Below are 21,479 nucleotides of genomic sequence, written 5' to 3' on the forward strand. Positions count from 1 at the left end.
TTATATATTGATGTGGTCACACTTGATACATTAAAGGGCTCGACTTGGAACGTCATTCTTCTTTGATGGGATCTGTATGTGTATCACAATAATGTTTTGATAAATAGTAATGCAATGTTTTAGGTACATCAAAAGATTATTGGACCATCTTATAAAGTGTATAAATTATTATAGATTATCAATTTGATGGAATTGTACGTAAGTTAAATCTTATTGCTAGCTGCCCTTGGCCTAAATAATTTACGGAGTATAGGTTAGTTTACTACCAACAACAACCAATCAACTAAGGGTCTGGGATTCCCGTGTGCTTCAATTCGTTCTACCTCTATTCTCAAACGTTGTCCTGTATAGTTAAATTATCAGGGCTAGTTATGCTGTGAAAAAAGTGTCATTTCAAAAGGCTAGTCATTTATGCAGAGTTTGATCTACAAGTAGTAAATTTCACATATTCTATATCAATTAAATAAACATATTATAAAACACAAGCTTTCGTATGTGGCTGGCTATATCATGTGGCCAACTATCATGAAGGTTAAATTATTTCATTAGTGTTATATGGGTTATTCAATCAATGTTTTGAGGGTTACTCGGTCAGTGTTATAGAAAATGATTACTTTGTTTTATACATGCGATTACATGGTATGACTAACCCCACACAAAACACACTAATTTTAAAACTACAGTTCTATTATAAGTTTTCAATTTTTTAAAAATGAACATTAATTAAATTTAAATTATTTAATATTAAAAATTTATTAAATATAATGAGTGTGTCGAAGTTATGTCCAAGAAGTGTTGAGCTAGTTTCGACATCTAGAGATTTAAGAGTCATCTAGAAGTATATTGTTATTCTTCTTCTTCTTCTTCTTTAATCTTTATGGGGACATCTGAAAAGTGAAATCACTACTCTTAATTATTTTCCACTAAACATAATTGATTTTATAGGGGGAGTACTTCAAAGTATCAATAGTCTTTTGTGTTAGATAAAATATAAATAATTAAATATATAATTCATTAATCCCATACGACATCTTCTATTTTTCTTTTTTAAAATCTAAATTTATATTAATTTAACTTAAAAGGTATTCACAAAATGGCCTATGCAATGGTCCTGTGCCCTATGGTAACCAATAAGAAGTATTAGATAATGCATTATCTAATTTATCCATTATATTGTTCCATCCTTGTCCCTTCTTCTTTACATAAAAAAAAAAGGCCAATTTAAAGTGTAAAATCCTTTAACTCTTTTTTAGTTTTTGTGATCGTCAACTTTTTTGTTGGATTATTTTTTTAGTATTACTACATAATAATTAATATCTATGCCGTCATTAAATAATAAACAAAGTTTTATGTTCATTATTTGATATATATCACAATATTATATTAAGTACTTGTTCTTTCAAACTTTAGAATTAAGGTTTTTGATTTTATTAATTAATACTCGGTATGATCTTATTGATTTTGATTGTATTTGAACTTGGGGTGGTTGTAGGTCTTATTAACCCTTATCATAATTTTTAAAAATTTATCTAATCTCTTAGGGCTTGTTTGGCATCATTTTTGGTTTTCAGTTTCCTGTTTTTTTGAAAACTAAAAACCAAAAACAGGAAACAAGAAAAAGGTGTTTCCACTTTTCTGTTGTCAGTTTTCAAAATTATCATGATTTTAATAAGTCTAAATAATTTTTGATTCATTATGTGACATATATAATATACTTTTAAAAAACAAAAAACCAAAAAACAGAAAACCACAACGATGCCAAACGAACCCTTAATTATCATGTAATCCTTATTTAAGATTATTTTTCTTGAAATAAGTGATGAGAATAAGGTGAATAAAAAAGGATGACCTACATAAAGATAATATAAGTACAGTCTAAATGATTCTTTTTTTTTGTTTTTTTTTTAAAAAAAAAAAAACTTGATGAGCTTATCTAAAATTAACTTATCAGACTTGATTTAGACTTTTTGTATATTTACACATGATTGATGATCTTGATCATCCCCGGCTTAATTAGTTATAAAACTTATTTTTCTAAGATGAATTGAATACACCTTTAGTTCTTATAAAGGTTAATAGGCTGAGGGAATTATTCCAATGAACTAAGTTCAATTTACAATGTTAATTAATGTGTTAAATAATCTGAATATATACATAATGTAACTAGATAATTTTTTATAAGTTTAAAATCAAACCTCCTACTAATTAATTTTGACAACTAGAGTACTAGATAATACGAAGTAGTACATCTAGGCAAAGCAAAGATGTTATTGGATCTTCTAATAGACTAATATATATAGATGTCATTTGTTTGGCAAAGATTAAGTTTCTATTCTTTTGACTGCTCTGCTGAAATCTGTTCTATCTACATTGTGTTAGAAGCTCTATTATACTTGGCTCTGCTCTGCCCTGCCCTGCCCATAAGTTAAAAAGAACAGGACCTAAAGAGTATATATATAGTTTCTTCTAATCCAAGATTACTCGTTATTTAATTCAAATGAGAATCTATAAAGAATCACACGGAAAAGACCTCTAGAATGCATGTATGGATGCGTCATGCACTCATGTTTCATGCATGGTGAATCATGTTGTAATAACAAGATTAGTTCGTTATACAAAAGTTTGGAAATCTACATGGAATATTGTATTGTCTAACACCTTTTATTAGTTACGGTTATTATGTTATCATCATAATGCAATTTTTATATCCCACCGGTCCATAAAATATACGCAACAATAGTGGTTCCATCACCTACGTGCTGTGTGTTGCAGGCATTATTTGTACTTTGATGATAAGTGATAGATACTAATAGGTGTAAGATGCGATACCATTTACCTTTTTTTTTTTACTCTCTGAATTGATATGATGTGATTTATTTAAGGATAACTCACATGTAAGTTGAAACAAGTTAAACTGTCTCACATTAAAGAAGAAAAATGGATCAAAAGCTATATAATCAATATATAATTCTAATTTACTATTATTGTTATTAAATAATTTTGGAATATAATCATGTTAATTAGACTTGTATGTGATCAGACTCGGCTCTCTCGTACTAATAATAATCTATAACAGATTTCAAACTGAATACCATCAAAAGAGTCCAAAGTCTAAATGTTGGGACAACAGATGAATAGCAAATCAAATAAAAGAATATGACAATTTGAAAGGGTCCAATTTTTGCTACGTAATATGACAAGAAGGGATACAGGATGCTTCATGACTTTATGAGTGTAAGTTCATTCATGGAACTATTATATTACACTTAATTATACCCATGAATTTAACCTAAACTATTCTCGTCTCTCAATTTGATCTTTGAACTAGTGGATATCAAATCTTTTAAATAGTTTTTTGTGTTTTTTGGGTGGAAAGTGGGAGGTGGCTGTCTATTGTTTGTTGTACTAGCATTGAAAATTTTATTTTTTCAGATAATTTGATTATTGACAATATATCCTACACTTAAAAGCACCATGTATATATCTAGCTAGTATTCTAATTTGGAATGTTAGTGTCTTAGTGAATAGTGATGCATACCTTTTTTTCAACTTGAGTGCATTGTATATAAAATTGAAGATTTTGAGATCATCGCATTCTAAATGAAACAAAGAAAAAAAAAAAAAAAAAAGGATATGGAGTACTTCATATTATACTTTTGATATTGTTCCAAACCATTATAATATTCTAAACGGTAAATTTGTATAATTAAATTGTCTCTTATTATTTACAAATCATGATCATGACTTTGATGCTAGGTCATGGGTCATGGATTTCTATTTTGATTTTTTCACTAATCAAAAGTTTATCTCAACTTACCACGATTATTAGTTATAATACAAGTCAATACAATATTTTCTTTATCAATTTATAAACTATAACACGTGTAATGTTATAGCGGGAGCATTAGTTATTTTAAAAAATAAAGATTAAAATCCTAGTGTTGCACCACTTAATTAATACACATATTATATGAACAAAAAAAATCATATTGTGAAAAGTAATTGGTCAAAGTGTCAATTGAATCTTCTCAACCAATGTGTCAAGTTCACTTCAAAAGTTGAAAACGTGTGAAGAATATTCATTATATCCATCTACCATTTTAAAAATAAATTAATATGATAAATTTGAATAGATAGGATAATGTTTTTATTAGTGTTTTATTTAGTCAGGTCAAGTCAGCCATTGTTTTGGAATCCTTGGCCTTTTATAAAATTGTAAAGGTTGTTTCCAAGCAATTTAGTGTAGAAGAGATGAAGTGGGGGAAAAGAAGAATACTTTCACTTTGGTCAAATAAAAACGTTGAACCCTTTGGCTATTGCTTGTCAAAAAGTTGATTAGAATAAAGTTTTAAGTATTTTATCCATTTTTTAATTGTCTATATGGATCTTTTAAATTTCTAATATGTTGAATTATAATTTGTAGTATTTATGAGACACATGTTAGTGTTTCAAATTGATAAAAAATGATAAAGTTATACACTTTATAAGATGAATAGGTTACTTGCTTGCTTCTCCTTTCGTCATACTAAGTATGATTTAGGAATAGTTACTTGAACTTGTAAGGTAAACTCTCTCTCGATAATAGGTGCAGTCCAAACCTATATTTAACATAATCACTCAAATCACATTAGCTTTCATTTCAGAATTTTTTTTGCAAACAAAAGACCAATTTTTTTCTTTCCGTATTTTATTATTATTATTTCCTGATTATACGAGGGTGATAGAATTACACGAAGGTGATAGAATTGAGATTCATGAAATTCTTACTTCTTTATACCTCTTGGACTTTGATTTTAGTTGGAGTTTGAAGTTTATACATGTGCAAAGATTTGTATACAAACTTTTGGGTTTTGGGAATGCAGTTTATTCTTGGGCCTGAACTGTATTAATTATTAGTTCATTTAGTCTTGGGCCCTCTTGGACCAACCCAACCCAACCCAACCCAACCCAACCCAATTTTAATCTTGAACTGGCCCAACCATAAAAAGTGGATATCCAAGAAAAATGGTATGTCAAATAGTCCGAATACCTCATATAAAAAACAAGAGTATTTGTAAAGATGAGAGTGGATAAGATTGGATCCACCAATTATCCAATCAGAAATCAGGATACTTAACTCACAACCATGAATTCCAATTTTGAAGGATAACCTCTTCTTTCTTTATTTCTCTTTCCAAATCTTTAATTTAGTAAGTATACTATTATACTATATTGTCACTCCTCTCATTCTTAAAACTCTTACAAAATTTCTTGTGCTTTTGGTTACAACTATATTTTTTTTATTTGGGAGGCTTGTAAAAATGGCTGCAACCACATCGCCAATGGCTAGCCAATTAAAGAGTGGGTTCACCTCTAGGGCTCTTGTGGCTCCTAAGGGCATTTCCGGCCCTGCTTTGCGAGCTTTCCCTTCTTCTAGGAGGAACGTTTCTTTTACCGTCAAGGCCGTTCAGTCTGAAAAGGTATTCTTATGCTCATATTAGGTTACGTGCTATATTGTTGTGCTCTTATTATTTATTTTGTGACACAAATATGTTGGATATTAAGTATAGTCATACATTAATCTATAAATTCAACTACATAACGTTTGTGAATAGTATTTATTTTGATTACAATAAACACGTCTAGTCATGAATTCACGTCTACTATAGACCTATAGTAGTTATATGGATTATTAGATGAACGATTGATGATTAGTCGTAGATAAATGATGACATTGGATTATTGTATACGCCAAGGTATGAATTACTCCGTACACGAATATAGAATGCATTGATGGCAAAATTTAACTTTCTTAGGTATGGAATAATTAGTGGTGTAACTTAATAGTAGTTGATAATCATGTGAATTAGTGGAGATTTAGAATAATATCATACCAAATCTATAGTTCTATTTTGGAACACACACTAAAATTGATATTGACAGTAATTTGGTACATTGAGCTGACCAGAAATTCGGTGATCTAGATCTTTGATGATGTATGTTTGCTGACATGTCTGGTGGTTTTGGTGATACCAGATTACCAGAACCTAGAATTGTTCAAAGGTCAACAGTTTTATTCTGAAAATTAAATATTTTCTGGAGTGCCTGTTTTTTTGTCTTCTTAATTAAGTTTGTTAAGTCTAATTTTTTAAAATTAACCAGTCACATTACGCTTAAATAATTGGCTGTTTTTGATTGGCTGGTAGACGTTACATTTATTTTCATGTCTATATTTAGCTCAAAAAAAACATATATATATATATATATATATATATATATATATATATATATGAGAATGAGGGATAGCTCAAATAGTGGTTAGAGCTCCCCTTCCGTTTTCAGGTGATGAAATAGCAGATCATATACACTGTACTTTGTTACTATTTCCATTCACATGTATACTGTAGCTTTATTATACATTTATGCGAAGTAATGGATAGTTAAAATATCGATCCTTATGAAACAAATAAAAAGAAATATAAAGTAGTCTGTAACATCTTTAATATATTCAATTCTCATAATGGATATAGGTAGGAATAAATGATTAGAAAATCTGAAGTTCTTCAAGGGTTGAATTACACTCAATAACTTAAATGATCAAATTGAGCAATTGATCGCTCATAGTTTGAGCTCATTATTACTACGGAGTTGTAATTTTTTGTCAATAGTTTATTTATTCGGATATAAACTTGTAATATGTTCAAAGAACGGTTTACTTAATAATTTTGTCTACGTCATTGCCGTTTATATCCCCCAATAAACCGATAAGTTATGAACAAAATTAACTTTGTTTATGATTTCTTTGACAGCCAACATACCAAGTAATCCAGCCTCTAAATGGAGACCCATTCATTGGTGGGCTTGAGACCCCAGTGACATCCAGCCCATTGATTGCCTGGTACCTATCCAACCTCCCAGCCTACAGGACTGCAGTCAACCCACTTCTACGTGGTGTTGAAGTGGGCTTGGCCCATGGATTTCTTTTGGTTGGCCCATTTGTCAAGGCTGGCCCATTAAGAAACACTGAGTATGCTGGTGCTGCAGGTTCCTTAGCTGCTGCAGGACTTGTAGTAATCCTAAGCATTTGCTTGACTATGTATGGTATTGCTTCCTTCAAGGAGGGAGAGCCCTCTATCGCCCCGTCTTTGACATTGACTGGCCGAAAAAAACAGCCCGACCAGCTCCAGACTGCTGATGGGTGGGCTAAGTTCACCGGAGGGTTCTTCTTCGGTGGTGTTTCCGGTGTTACATGGGCTTACTTCCTCATGTACGTTCTCAACCTTCCTTACTACTTCAAGTGAGTTAGGAATTTGAGATCATGGGTAGTAATGGTTATGGTTGTAAGGGGCTAAACTTCTATTATTGTGAAGATGGAAAAAGATATTGTATATTCAAGGAAATACTCTGCTTTCTGTTTGCTCCTTAATTTGCTTTGTTCTTGTATCTGCTTTAATTTGTATAGTTACAAGACTTATAACTAGAAGTCTAGAAGTAATCAAAATGTTGCTAATTGAAATCTACTTTGACAATGAATTTCAAATATACGCATAAATTTCCAATATCCATCCCAAATAATAGGTTACTTCTCTATTATAGTTCGTCCCAAATTAATTGAATTGAAAACTTTTTAAAATTCTATAGTCAATCAAAGCCTTAATCCCAAAAGTGGGGTCGGCTACTTAAAATTCTATAGTGAAAAATATAAATCATTCCAAATCTCCCCCGTCTTCGTACATTTTTTGTGCAAATCAATTATTATACAATGCATTGGAAAATGACAATAAAGTGTAAATCCTCCAACGTATGTAATATACAAGATATGACATGAGTATATGTGACTATCATAAAAAAAAAAAAAATAAATAAATAAAAAACCGAGTGAAAACTGAAAGATTTTCTACATCCGATATCTCCAATGGTCATATTGGTCGAGTATTTTTCTTTTCTAGCAAAGCAAGACTGTACACGTACGTCTCATGAATCATTCAAGTTGCTCCCATCTTTTTAAAGTATAGAGGAAAAGGAGTGGGATAATGATAATTGAGTAATCTAGAAATAATAATCACATTCACATTCACATAAAATTCATTTTCTTTTCCTTCCTACGTATCACAACTTGTTCTTTACAACAAATGAGTACACTTTAGATCAAACCAATCATAACCAACCACAGTACAAATATGGAATATGATTATGGAGGTTGTGGTGGTGCATTATAAAAACTGCCATGATTTGTACATAATCACACAAAACCTAGCACAATACAAACCACATGATATCACATAATATATGCCCACAAAATAGAACCAACTTTGATTGCAAGACATATATATAATACAAAGTATTATATTTATAATATATGATCAAAAGCAAAGATTTATATTAAATCTTCAAGACTAAGCTAATGAAGAGGAGGCATTGAAACTACTAACAAAGGTTGGACTGTCTTTTTCAGGAGCAGTTGCAAGATTATTAAACTGCTTCAAGCTAACAGCAGATGATGCAGGGTGATTGTGAGACGACGAAGATGACAGCAGCTCGGATGTGATGAGGTTATCCCAACCTATTAGTGGGTCTGTTTTAGCTAGATTATCCCACCCAATGTGTGTAACGTGCTTCACATCGGTTGGACACCCGATTTTCATGTTCATCCCCAACTCAGCCATTTCATCTTCATAAACTGGAAGAGAGAAAAATGGAGGAAAAGTTTAAGAAAATACCGACAATAACAAAAAAAAAAAAAGTGCAAGGGACCATAAGTCTATATTGTACAGATTAAGATTGTACTACACCTTGTTATTTTGTACTCGTAAGACTTTAGAATAACACCGATAATAATTATAAAGTCACCTTGATCTCACAATAAGTTATTAAGCATATAAGACAGTTATACCCTTTTCTTTTTTTTTTAGAGGTGTTTGGCAAGAAGCAAAAGAGTCCAAACTGGTTGAAATGCAAATGAAATGTGAAGCTCTTATTTAATTTAATCTAGGCAGAACGCTTTTTTTTCTTTTTTTTTTTTTCCCTATTTTGCAAACAATATTTTCAAATTCATATATTCTGTATAACATATATATTGTAATATCAACTTAAAATTTGCAATTAGTTCAACAGCTAAAGACATTTTAAAGTAACGTAGAAGAATGTCTAGCTCAAAATCCGCCAGCAGTATTGCAGTGAGTTCTATGGTGAGCAAGAAGATGATCATCAAACCAAATAACATAGGTGCTTTGTAATACGTATAATACAAAAGCGATCTAAATTTATAAACACATCTTAGTCATCTACGAAGTATTAGCTTTTGAACGAACAGGTTTTGACAAATAGTCATTGCTAAACCACCTTAGATATTAGGCATGTGAATAATATTGGTTCATTATATATAGTACACATGCATGCATAGAGAGGAGAATTTGAAATTACCGAAAGAGTTGATTATATAAGCCCCTTAGTCTAAAGTGTTAGACAAAGAGTTCGTTATCACATAGATGCATGTACACAAGATTGAATTTTTGTTATATTGCTCTGTAAGTTTAGGAGTTTTCTTTTGTTTCACCCTTAGACCATACACATATTACTTCAAGGCAACTTTGATGTACCGTAGTTTGGAATTGCTTATCATAGAAGATTAAACCAACTTAAGGAAAAACGAGGAGCCACGTGACTTACTGAATAGTTGCGACAAACTTTTGAAACCTTTCACTAGCCTGTTAACTCCAGTGGACAAGTTAGTTCTTGGAAGTGCCAAAAACCTTGAAGAATTCTTCATGCTCTCACCAGATAAACTTTCATCGTCGTCCTCTTCTTCATAGATTCCTAGAAGTAATTACAAACAAGAAAAATAATTCAAACACCAATTTTTAATTCAAGTCCATACATAAAGATTAAGAGAATAGAAATATTATCATACTTAATGAAGGGGAATGTAAGTCTGCTTTTGATCTTCTAGGCCTAGGTTCAGCAACAGCAACACTGGCTTGTGAAGCACAGCCCATGGAGAAAGGAAGAACGACAAATTTCTCCATTCGATCTCTCACTTTACCCTGGACACCCATAGCAAAGTCAACAAAGATAGACGAAAGACACAAAGAGATTGAGAGATAGATGCAAAGATGTATATATTTAGAGGAAATAAAAGTTATAGAAGAGGGTTTGCGGTTGTTATAGTAGCTGCTGTTAGCTTTGCTGTCAAGAAGGTATAATTTTACATGAGAAAAAAGTCAGTAGCCATGTTGGTTTGGTGGGAAAGAAAAAGGAGAAAAAAAGTTCAAAATTGAAAGAATATTGTTACTTGTTAGTATAAGATTAAACTATAAGAAGTAAAATTGACAATACCACGGTACGTCGAAAACAAATCAATGTCAAATTAGAGCAAAAAGACAGGTCTTAGCAGCAAAAAATGTATCTAAATCCTAGTATCTAACAATTGATGTCTAAGTTCTGTGGTGGGCTCCTCTATCTTTGTTCCACTAACCTCTCTTGTGAGAAAAGCCACCAAAACCCCATTACTATTTGGTTTCTCAGCATTACTACTCTCTTTACTTGATTAGTACTCAATCTCCAAGAGTGGAACATAAGCGATATTACGTATTTTTAATCCACAGCTAAAACTGATGGTGATGCTGATTTTGAGCATTTCTTTATCCCAAAGTAGCTAATGATGAGGAAATTAGAATAATAGCACTAGTCAAAAAATGATACATTCCCTACTCCAACAAGAACAATGTTCAAGGCAACAACTAGAGGTGGTAAACAAGCTATTTGAATCAGGTTTTGGTTTCGGTCAAATCGGATGTAGTGGAAGTTCAAATTTGGTGAGATCTTTATTAATGTTAGTAATACTTGAATTTTTCTGGTTCGGATCAAAACAAGTTTAGCTACTTTAGGGTATTTTAGTATGATACGGGTCAGTTTTGCAAAGTCTAGTAACTGTTGAAAACAACAATCTAAAGTAAGCAAGTTTCGATCAAATAAGTCTTCAATGAGTAAGCTTACAGCTGTTCTATGATAAATAGAATAATGAAAAGGTGTAGGCACTTGATCGACTAAAATCATGTCAAAAATCCACCTTAATATGTGAACCAGCTACAGAAGAAATAAGATAAGCAGCCAAGAACAATGATTATAATGATAATGCAGAACACTATCATCATAATGAAAAATTGAAAATGTGGGCACATCATTAATTTAAAGTAACAGACGAACCTATGAGATTGAAGCAAAGAAATGAATGAACACAGAAGCTAGAAAAAGATGCATTATCTTAAACACCTAATATCAGTAAGTTCCAATTTGATGACTTGATTGTTAAGGCTCTTCTTAATTAAAACATGAATTTCATCAAACCATGAGTCCATAACATACCTACAGAGACTTCAGGGGAGAGAGTGGATGAAAGATATTCATAAAAGAAGTGTAGTAAAAGCCTGGTCAATTGACTTTTAGGGAAAGCACTTAAAAAACTCAGTATCAAAGAATAAAAAAGGCCACTTCAAAAAAAATGCTTCAATCCTAACAATTCAAAAGGGGGAAAAACACTCTGGTTTTAAGTTATTCAAACAGGACTGCATAGCTGATTGTATACATTAACTAGAACAAAAATGAAATCGGAAGATCATTTCCTAAAAGATGCACAAACATAAGGAAGAAGACTTGATGGATGATTTTTATTCAAAGAAGTGTAGGTTGGGAAATGTTGATCTGATCATGAAAACTTGTCAGATTAACAAGAATACAAGATACAGTGAAACATAAAGCTTTAAGGATTTATGAGCATTATACCTGCCCAAGCCCAAACATTGCCATGTATCTAAAAGACATGAATCGATGAAACAAGGCGATTTACAACCATTCATAGCTGATTTTTGGTCTGAATTTTGAACAACAAAAAACAGAACACCCATAAAATATTTGAGCTTGAATTATACTCTGTACTCCATATTATTGAACGCAATGTGAATGCCAGGACAATAACAGCCAATATGGTCACTCCATCAAGGTGTCATGCATGACAAATTACTTCCAGCTCACCAGTAATCTCCACAAGAACAGTGTCCATCCTTGAAATGGTGAAATCTACGAATATCTCTGACGATTATTTCCCTGCCTAAAAGCTGAGAGGTGTACTTCAGAAAATTATGACAATCTGTACAGATGCGAAGATTTTTCATGACCCGTATTGGTTTTACACTAGTAGTGCTAATGATACCGTATACAACGGCAAGCTTCTCACTATGACAATGGAGAAACATTTCCTGCTGTTCCTCTTCTACATCTTGAGTAACCTGCTCTAAATTAGTACAATAGCCTATCTCCTTTAGCCTACCAATTAGGTTGTCCAAATAAGAATATATATCAGCTTCTTGTGGATGAGACCTGTCACCCATCATAAAAGTATGAACTTGGTTGTGCAGTTGTATCCATGATTGACCTGGGTGCTTTCTAACACCTTTCTTCTGCATTGAACTCCTAACTATAGCAGATTCTTCCCATCTGTTACTGGTAGCACACATGTTGGATAGCAAAACATAAGGTTCTGCATCCAATGGTTCAAGATCAAGCAACTTTTCTGAAACCCATTTTCCCATATCATAACTTTTGTGAAGTCGACAAGAGGATAAGAAGGCCCTCCATACCGAGCTAAGATGTGATAGATTGTTCTCATAAATGAAGCTCTTTATCTCATCCAGGTAGCCAGCACGGCCAAAGAGATCAACCATGCAAGTAAAGTGTTCAACCCCAGGCTTAATTTTGTAAACATCTTTCATTAAAGAGAAAAAGTTGTGGCCTTCATCAACAAGCCCTGCATGGCTGCACGCAGTTAAAACAGCCACAAAGGTAATCTCATTTGGTTGAATGTCGTCTTCCATCATCATTTCAAAAAGTCTAACGGCTTCTCTACCAAGCCCATGAAAGGCATATCCGTTTATAATAGCTGTCCACAAAATAGTGTTCCTTGTGATAGTTTGATCAAACACAGTCTGCGCATTCCCTAAACTTCCACATTTGGAATACATATCAACCAACGAAGAGCACAAAACCAAATCGAATTTGTGTCCCATCTTATGTGTGAGGCCATGAATCTGCTCCCCAAATTCCAAAAACCCATAATCAGCACATACAGAGACAATAGTAGTCAGAGTATATTTATCAACTCCAATTCCTTCACGAACCATATGACAGAACATTTCCAAGGCTTTTCCAAACCTTCCATTCTGAGCATATCCCGAAAGCATGGAGCTCCAAGAAACAGTATCCATCTTTAAATTTTCACCATTTATCTTAGAAATATGTTTATTAGAAAAACCTTGAGACATTTGCTTGAATACAACAGACGCCTTATCAATCACCCCACACTTGGAATACATATCAATTAGTGAAGTTCTTATATACTCATTATCATAGAATCTAAGCCTGATTAATCGAGCATGTAGCTGTGATCCAAGCCCCAATATTGATAATGAAGAAACCAAAGCCAACGCTATAGCATACGTAAATTCATCAAAACAAGCTTGTTCTTTAACCATCTCATACAGGATTTCCAACGCCGTTCCCTCAAACCCATTTTTCATCATTCCTGATATAACAGTATTCCAGGTTGCAACATCTTTAGTGGACAATCTTCTAAACATACCAAGAGAGCTCTCTACATTACCACTTTCCATGTTAGCTTTAATCATTATATTACACGAAACGGTATCCACACAATCTGTACACTCAAACAACTTATTAGCATAATCAAGCTCTTCAGATTTCACATAAAAATCAATAATAGAGTTCTTCAACACAGCATCTAAACCAATCCCATGTTTCAGTATCCACCCATGAATTGCCTTACCATTATAAACCAACCCTACAAAAGAACAACACTTGAAAACACTTGACAATGTAAACCCATTTGGACAAACACCCTCCACTAGCATTCGAGAAAAATAATCCAACCCAACTCGAAACAACCCGATTCGAGCAAAACCCGAAATTAGAACCGTCCAAGTACGAACATTTCTCTCAGACATTTCATCGAACAGGTTCTGGGCAGAACCCAAATCTTTAAATTTCGCATACAAACTCAAAACATAGTTCCCAACATCCAAATCAACAATGGAACCACTCTTGATTACCCTCCCATGAAGGGTATGAATTGTTCGTTCATCCTTCAAATTATCAATAAACCCCAATAATTGCGGTTGTTTTTCATGCTGTTTAGAGGAGAGAGAAGCATGAAATCGTTGAATTTGTTTCTGGGTAATTTCAATCTGGAATGAATTAGAAGAAATTAGGGTTTTCAAGGGGTTTAAACAATTGCTCATCAAAGCGACGGAATAACAGAAGAATTTGGAACGTAAAAGCGTACATTGCATTGTACAAGAAATGCACCAATAGTTTAAGAGTATGACTTAATTCAATTTAAGCGATAATTAAGCACACTAATCTCATTTGTTTCTCAATGGAAAAGAGTTTTCTCCCGCCTTTTAATTTGATCTTCTAAAAGGGTCTCAGTTGTTGCAAGAAAATTGGGTACCTAAATTCAAGTCATTCAACCTTTCCTTATTACTACTACTAAAAGGATTTTTTAAAAGGGTCGATAATTATATGATAAAAAACGGGTGTCTAGATCAACATCTCATGAATTACTATAAGGAGACTTGTAATTATTTAAAAACGAAATAGATTGGATAAAAAAAAAAAAAAAAAAAAAAAATCCAATATTAGTAGACATGTGAACAGCATGGATTAGACCCAAGCAAGCTATTTTACATGTCTAACAACATTTTCATACATGGATTAGTTCCTTTGTAAGCCCTTCAAAACAAGCATGACGAAAACTAGTGACATGTAAGAGTAAGGCCAATGAGTAAAACTTCTCTTATGAGCTAGTACGAAGTATTTTTGTATCTATATAATCATGTCTTAATCCATGTATACGTAGATTAAAAAAAATAAATAAAAATTAAAAGAGTCAAAATACAATCGATCAGGACCATTAATTACTTAACCATGCCTTTTTTTTTTTAACCTCTAGCAAATAAAATATTATTACTCATCAAAGGAAGAAAATACAAACACCAACGCAGCTAAAGATTACAGCTTAACACAACTTATAGAAACTATACCCTTCCTGTATACTATTACTAGCATCATAGCATCAGTATCACCTCTGTTAATCCTTCTATGAAAGACTAATAAATCGAGAGACGCTTCATTTGCAATCAGCAAGTTGTACACAATTTTCTTGAACTCAATTACTTGGACTTGATCTAGATGATTAACTTTTTTTTGGGGGAAGCTTGTACAATATAGCCGATGATATTTAGACAACATCAGTCGTAGGACGGGTGCTCTCTTCTACCGGAACAGATTTAACTTTACAGCTTCTTTCATTCCTACAACCTTCCGCGAATTTCATGCTTACTTTATGAAGTCCTTGTTCCTGCTCATCTGCATCCCACTCCCTCAGGTAATAGTCTTCCTCAGCAAAACCTGGTTTCGGACCAGCCAACATACCGCCCCATTGAGGGAAATATATTGAAGATAAGCTTAGGGTGGTAACAATGATTATAATACCCATGTATGTTATTCCATCTTCTAGTTTGAATTGTGAACCTCTGAAGAATATTACTTGACATATAACTGCACCTACGTTTCCACCTGCTCCTGATATGCCCGAAACCAAACCCAATGATCTGAAAAGAACAATAATCATACACACGAACATTAATTATGAGCTATCCAGTAGTGTTTTACAACTAATAGTTAACAGAGGTAGTATTACGTAAATGATATGATTGAAAATGAAACGGTATATTGTTAATTACCTTCTAGAGACAAAGGGAACAACCCCGAATGTGAGTCCTTCGGAAGCTTGAACAAGAAAGCAAAAGATCAACATGACCGCAATGGTAGCGCCTAGAGTATCAAGGCGTCCCATAACAATACACATTACACCACTAAGTGTCTGGACAGTCCACCACCCCCACAATCGACCCCTCATTCCGTACTTTTTCGCCATGAAATCGGAAAACAATCCACCACATGACCTAGAGAAAATATTAACCATCCCAAAAAGTGCACCAACAATGCCTGCTAGGCTAAGGTTAAGATTGAATCGGTCATAGAAGTAGGAAACAATGATGTTTGTTATGGCTAGCTCAACTCCGAAACAGAATCCGTATCCTATAGCAGTGATCCAACCCCTATAGTTGGTGACAGCGTGATATACAATCTTCTTCGCGTTGTCCTTGTGCATTTCACCGGACTTTTGAAGCTTAAGAAAGTTTCCACCCGGAAGGTCTTGGCCTAATAGCATGACTGCAAATGCTGAAAACATTTGCAAAAAAGCGGGCAAGAAAAATGAAACCCTCCAGGCTGTAAAAGGCGTGTCAGCCTTAGTATTATTTAAAATAAAATTATAGAGAAGTGGCATCAGAAGGTTAGCCACCCCTCCGCCGAGGTTCCCCCACCCACCCGACTGGCCGTTAGCAATGCCAACAACCTTAGGAGAAAACATACAACTCATCCAATATTGCGTAGACACAAAAGTGGCTAAAGAAAATCCGGTAAAAAACCGCATCATAAAAAAGGCGGCGGGTGAGCTAGCCATGGAAGAGAGAAAAACAGCAGGGACAGTAAGAAAACAGACAGTAGCAGAGGCGAGGCGAGGGCCGGCCAAGTCACAAGCAGCACCTAAGGCAAGACGGGCGAAAATCGCCCCCGCAACGGAACCAACACCGGCATTGCCAATGTCAGTGGCTGTAAGGTTGAGATTATCACGGATGATTGGTAGCAGGGGCGGAGCTGCGAAAGTGCATACAAAACAAGTGAAATATTGAAACCAACTCAAATGAAATGCTCTCATATGAGGTTTTTCTACAGAAAATAATGGAAATATCATTGCTTTATTTTCTGTATCAATTGGATAACTATATTTTTTTGGTGTTTCATCCACAACATTGTTATTATTCTCTCCAACATTATTATTGTTTACCATATTGATATACTTCTAACTATAATAGATAGATCAATATATCAATTAATTTAACACACTTTTATATGTTTTTCTTACTAAAACTTTGTATCACTACTAGTATAATGTAGTATTACTGTTTTATTTTGGCTAATACAAAGTTTGTATGTATTTGGTGAATGAGGTAAGGTAGAAGATTAGAAGCTAAAGTATTTGAGCTGAAGTTGAGAAAATATGGTTCATCTAACCTAGCTTATATAGTAGGTTGCCAGATTAAAGATGCTTAATTAAATTGAAAAGACAAATGTACGGAAACTACGGAATTAGTATTATAAGAGCAAGTGGTTACAAAATTACGATTATCGTACCGAACCATTATTTTTTCTTGTTCTTTTATTAACTACTACTTATCAACATTCATTACAAAGGAAATTAATCACATTATAGAAGTCGTCATAGTAGTAATGTAGTATGATATGATATGCATATATGCATGGGTGATGCTAAAGGTCACAACTTGTTACAGTAAAAGCATGTCACAATATTTTCACAATATTCTTATTACAGAACGGAGTACTTTGTATCACTGTACCAGGAAAGCTCAATAGATGTTCACATTAATACATTATGTAGAAAGTGACAAAAAAAAAAAAACTTCAACTTGCTTTAAGGTAATAGGATATTTCATGGCTCATGCTTTATTGCTTTGATTCCTCAATTTTGATAGATTATGGTCATTGACATTTTACAAATATTTTCATTATGTTTCAAACTTGATGAATCATATAAAAGCATCGTACAGACTACAGAGTAGTAGTTAAGTAGTTGTGATGTGATCAATTAGTTGTATATAATTTGTATGGTTATGGTCTCGCACATACATGTTTTGTCTCCTTTATCATTGTTCCGTTTATCTATAATAATCTTAGCTTAAGAGAAGACTTACCTAATAGTAAAAAAATGGTTCTGTTTATTATGAATTTAACCATGCATGCTTTGCTTAAAGAATTATAAAATTATATAGTGAATGAAGACAAGTGAAGACGTGCATTTATTTTTCAAAGCTTGCGTTGGTAATCTCTTTGCTTTAAATAATTAGAAAAAAAAATTAGCTCTTCTATAAATGCATTTCAATCCATCTACTACTTAATTTGTATGAATATATATATAAATTGACTTAGGACTTGGGAGAATTATTGGACAAGTGCCCTAACAAGAATGAATCTGGATGCACATAAAGCTAGGTGCACCAAGGGTGTTTTTTTTTTTTTTTTTTTTTTGTCATTATTTTAAGATTTTAAAATCAGCATATAAAATATTAAATGTGCACAAAATAGTCAAATAACTCTTAGATTAATCAGAAATAAATTGATTTTTTGTGTTTTTCAAAAAAAAAAAAAAAAAATGATTTTTTGTACGTAGTATTAATCAATACTTTACTTCTACAAATATCCTTTTAATGATGTTTATGTTTGACTATAGAAAATGCTAGCAATTAGATACGTTGTACTTAGTACGGAGTAGGTCGTTGTGATAAACGGGCAACCAACACGCTGTTTACTTGTATTACCGTCATTATAATGACATCTTAGCTCACACAAGTTTTGTCTCGATTGTAAAATCCATAAATTGTGGAGTATTATCGTGTGTAAATACAAAGACTCAAAAATAAAATTAAAAAAAATTTCAAAATAGTTATCAATTAATCACCATACGTATGAAAACAAACAAATACGAACAGAGAGGGTATGTAGTATAAACTACTCAGTATGGAGTAGTAATACATAAAAATGAAAAAAAAAAATACTATCGCTACTTATTAGCACTTTATTCAATCATTCATGATGAATTGATGAGTAGCCCTAAATTTAAGCTATGATATGCATATCACAATGGCATGCAATTGACATAAATTAGGGGATAGAAAATAATTAATTCATTCAATTGTCAATTATTTATCATCATATGATATATGATACGGAGTAACTCATTAGATGACAAAAAGATGTGCTGGATGATAAGATGGTGTTCATTAAACAAATAAAAGTACGGAGTAGTACATAAACCGACCGTACATTAACCGAACAATGGTACGGTATTATGATGTAGTTGTAGATTAAATAAATTAATCACACTACAAGTCTACATGTGGCGTAATAATTGAAGCAGCAATTCAAACGAATAAAAATAAAATAAGGATATTATCGTTATTAGTCGTTTAACGTGAAGTGTTTATGAAGCGCTGGCCACCAAATGCGTTTCCGGCTTTCCGCGTATCATAATTATTTTGTTTTTCTATAATTATTTAAAAAGTACTTTATATTATAATATGCTATGACTCGTATGAACAAGTATCTTACTAGTTTATATAAGTCGAAATTAATTCTAAATGAAAAAATTAATTTGGCTTTTGACCCTTCAAAAAATAAAGAAACAAGAAATTAAAGGAAAATTATACTCCCTCAGTCCCTAAATCTTCGACCCTTTTGGGTTGATTTCGCGGTTATTAAGAAATTTAAATAAAAAGAAATAAAAACATATTGAAAAGATAAAGGTGTACAGAGATAAGTATTAAAAATACATAAAAAAAAAACAAAATTTTATATGGGAATCTAATTTTGTACAAATATTGTTGTAAATTGGTGGATATTTTAATGCAAATGGGTCGATCATTTTGGGACTAAAATTAGGCTAAAAGGGTCGAAGTTTTGGGGACGGAGGGAATAAGTAAAAATTATTTTTACCCACCCTAATTTGATCTATAAAGTGTATTAATTAATACTTCGTATAATAATTAATAGGGTAATGCTAAGCATTTAATATACTTCCTTTTTTAGTATTAAATTGGAAATTTATCGACAATTCACGAGTAAATCGGTATAATAAATGCTTATTTATTGTCAATTCTTTCTACTTTTAGCTTCTTATATGCAGCCCTAAGGGCTACATAAATCTTTTTCCTAATTAATAACCTAATGGAGTTTGAGATACTCCATACAAATACGGGACAAATATTACTTACCAATAAAACATGTACTCCCTCTGTCCCTTAATTAGATTTCTACTTCTAGCATTTATTCCTCACATAATAAAGAGAAGTAGGAATCTAATTAAGGGACGGAGGGAGTACTAATTTGACTCTATTTTTTTAACTTATTTTTTTAGTTCGGTTGATTTTATTATTATTATTATTATTATTATTATTATTATTATTATTATTATTATTATTATTATATCTCAAAAACATACAAAATTATACAACATATAGAAAATTAGTGGGAAATCGAGATACAATCTGGGCCCCCACTCCTCTAGCTATAGAAAAGCCGATCCTAGTAAATATATGAGCTGCAGCACGCGCCCCAATATCCTGAGTCTTCGAGAACCTCTGGATCCGCTTCAACAATGCAACAGCCTCCTTTTAGCTCGCCCCTATGTCCTGGGTATTATTATTATTATTATTATTATTATTATTATTATCACATCAGTTCAAATCGTTATGTTCATTCCATTTTAACTTAATAGAGTAGATAATTACATGTACATAATGTACGAGTGTACCGAGTATATAAATATGTAGGTATAGTAGCTTCAAAAATCATCTTTGTCCACTAAACACCTCTCATAAGTAATTTTATTCATAACAAAATAAATAAATAAATAAAAGAAGAAGTAAGTTTGGTTTACATCTCAAGCTGATTGAAATTGTGTAAGCTAAGATAACATAATTATATCATTTGATTTGTTTCATAGAAAAATCATTATACTAGTGTTGTGACAATCTATAAAAGTTTTCATCCGTTGACTAAAAATTACAAAACCACAAATATCTCCCACTAAATTGCAACTACTCTCTACCGTACTACGGAGTATAAAGTAAACGTGTACAGTTTGCATGGCTTTTTTAACGGCAAGTTCATCTAATAGAGTACTTTGCATTTTAATAATTTGGCAAACTTACTAAATTATACTTGGAATATTCTTCTACCAAGTTGCTTAAATATGATTAGATATGCGTATATGAAGGTGATGATAAGGTATCGTGCTTCGATTACTGCACCCGTTTAGTAAGTTAGTTTGCTTAGATTAACTTATAAGTATGGTCATTGACTTGTACGAAAATTTAATTTACTCAATGTTCCATTTTTTTAAAAGTTTTGTTGTGATCAAACTCTTTTGTAATAATAATACTCCGTATTTGGAGGAGTTGATTTAGCTACCACATGCTAATATTCTTTTTAGTAGCTAGCGGATTTTTAATCGAGTGTGCTCGAGCTTGAACGAGTTTTTTATGATTTTTGTTCGAGTTTAGTTCGTTAGGTAAGAGAATTGTTTAATTGATCGAGCTCATCAACTTGTGCTTGCTCATTTGTACAATTGTACTCTTTCTTTTACAAAATTTATTTTCACTTTTGACTTTTTTTTTTAAAACAATCAGACTACTTATACAAAGAAAAAAAAAATCTTTGAGAGAAGGGAGAAGATCAAACGAGCATTAAACAAGTTTAGGTTCGTAAATGTTATTTATGGCCTGTTC

The 21,479-nt window shown here is 32.5% G+C and overlaps 3 protein-coding genes and 1 pseudogene across 3 annotated transcripts; 1 reads left to right on the forward strand and 3 right to left on the reverse strand.

The window, feature by feature from the left end:
- The first annotated feature begins 5,187 nt into the window (after window positions 1–5,187).
- Window positions 5,188–7,499, forward strand: LOC145574281 (photosystem I reaction center subunit XI, chloroplastic-like). Its single transcript, XM_081632033.1, has 2 exons — window positions 5,188–5,459; window positions 6,789–7,499. The coding sequence occupies exons 1-2, from the start codon at window positions 5,301–5,303 to the stop codon at window positions 7,278–7,280; spliced, it is 651 nt and encodes a 216-aa protein (XP_081488159.1). The 5' UTR covers window positions 5,188–5,300; the 3' UTR covers window positions 7,281–7,499.
- Window positions 7,500–8,269: 770 nt separating this feature from the next.
- LOC145574282 (CRIB domain-containing protein RIC4-like) lies at window positions 8,270–10,249 on the reverse strand. The gene is made up of 3 exons (XM_081632034.1): window positions 9,890–10,249; window positions 9,649–9,795; window positions 8,270–8,659 (listed from the first exon to the last, which is right to left on the reverse strand). The coding sequence occupies exons 1-3, from the start codon at window positions 10,032–10,034 to the stop codon at window positions 8,376–8,378; spliced, it is 576 nt and encodes a 191-aa protein (XP_081488160.1). The 5' UTR covers window positions 10,035–10,249; the 3' UTR covers window positions 8,270–8,375.
- Window positions 10,250–12,005: 1,756 nt separating this feature from the next.
- Window positions 12,006–14,339, reverse strand: LOC145577085 (putative pentatricopeptide repeat-containing protein At3g23330 pseudogene; annotated as a pseudogene).
- Window positions 14,340–15,289: 950 nt separating this feature from the next.
- Window positions 15,290–16,966, reverse strand: LOC145577086 (high affinity nitrate transporter 2.5-like). The gene is made up of 2 exons (XM_081634764.1): window positions 15,795–16,966; window positions 15,290–15,662 (listed from the first exon to the last, which is right to left on the reverse strand). Exons 1-2 carry the CDS (start codon window positions 16,964–16,966, stop codon window positions 15,290–15,292), a joined length of 1,545 nt encoding a protein of 514 aa, XP_081490890.1.
- Window positions 16,967–21,479: the final 4,513 nt, after the last annotated feature.

Source organism: Chenopodium album, chromosome 13, assembly GCF_948465745.1.
Source record: "Chenopodium album chromosome 13, dcCheAlbu1.1, whole genome shotgun sequence".
NCBI classification, from domain to species: domain Eukaryota; kingdom Viridiplantae; phylum Streptophyta; class Magnoliopsida; order Caryophyllales; family Amaranthaceae; genus Chenopodium; species Chenopodium album.

Bases quoted from the DNA above. Each gene is read 5' to 3' on its own strand.
- LOC145577086 (XM_081634764.1), bottom strand. From the start codon at position 16,966: ATGGTAAACAATAATAATGTTGGAGAGAATAATAACAATGTTGTGGAT. The intron at 15,663-15,794 runs GTAATTAACAAT...TGTTCTTTTCAG, and splicing joins GTTCCCTTTGTCTCTAGAAG to ATCATTGGGTTTGGTTTCGG.
- LOC145574281 (XM_081632033.1), top strand. From the start codon at position 5,301: ATGGCTGCAACCACATCGCCAATGGCTAGCCAATTAAAGAGTGGGTTC. The intron at 5,460-6,788 runs GTATTCTTATGC...TTTCTTTGACAG, and splicing joins AGGCCGTTCAGTCTGAAAAG to CCAACATACCAAGTAATCCA.
- LOC145574282 (XM_081632034.1), bottom strand. From the start codon at position 10,034: ATGGGTGTCCAGGGTAAAGTGAGAGATCGAATGGAGAAATTTGTCGTT. The intron at 9,796-9,889 runs GTATGATAATAT...AATTACTTCTAG, and splicing joins CTTACATTCCCCTTCATTAA to GAATCTATGAAGAAGAGGAC. The intron at 8,660-9,648 runs GTAAGTCACGTG...TCTCTCTTCCAG, and splicing joins AAGTTTGTCGCAACTATTCA to TTTATGAAGATGAAATGGCT.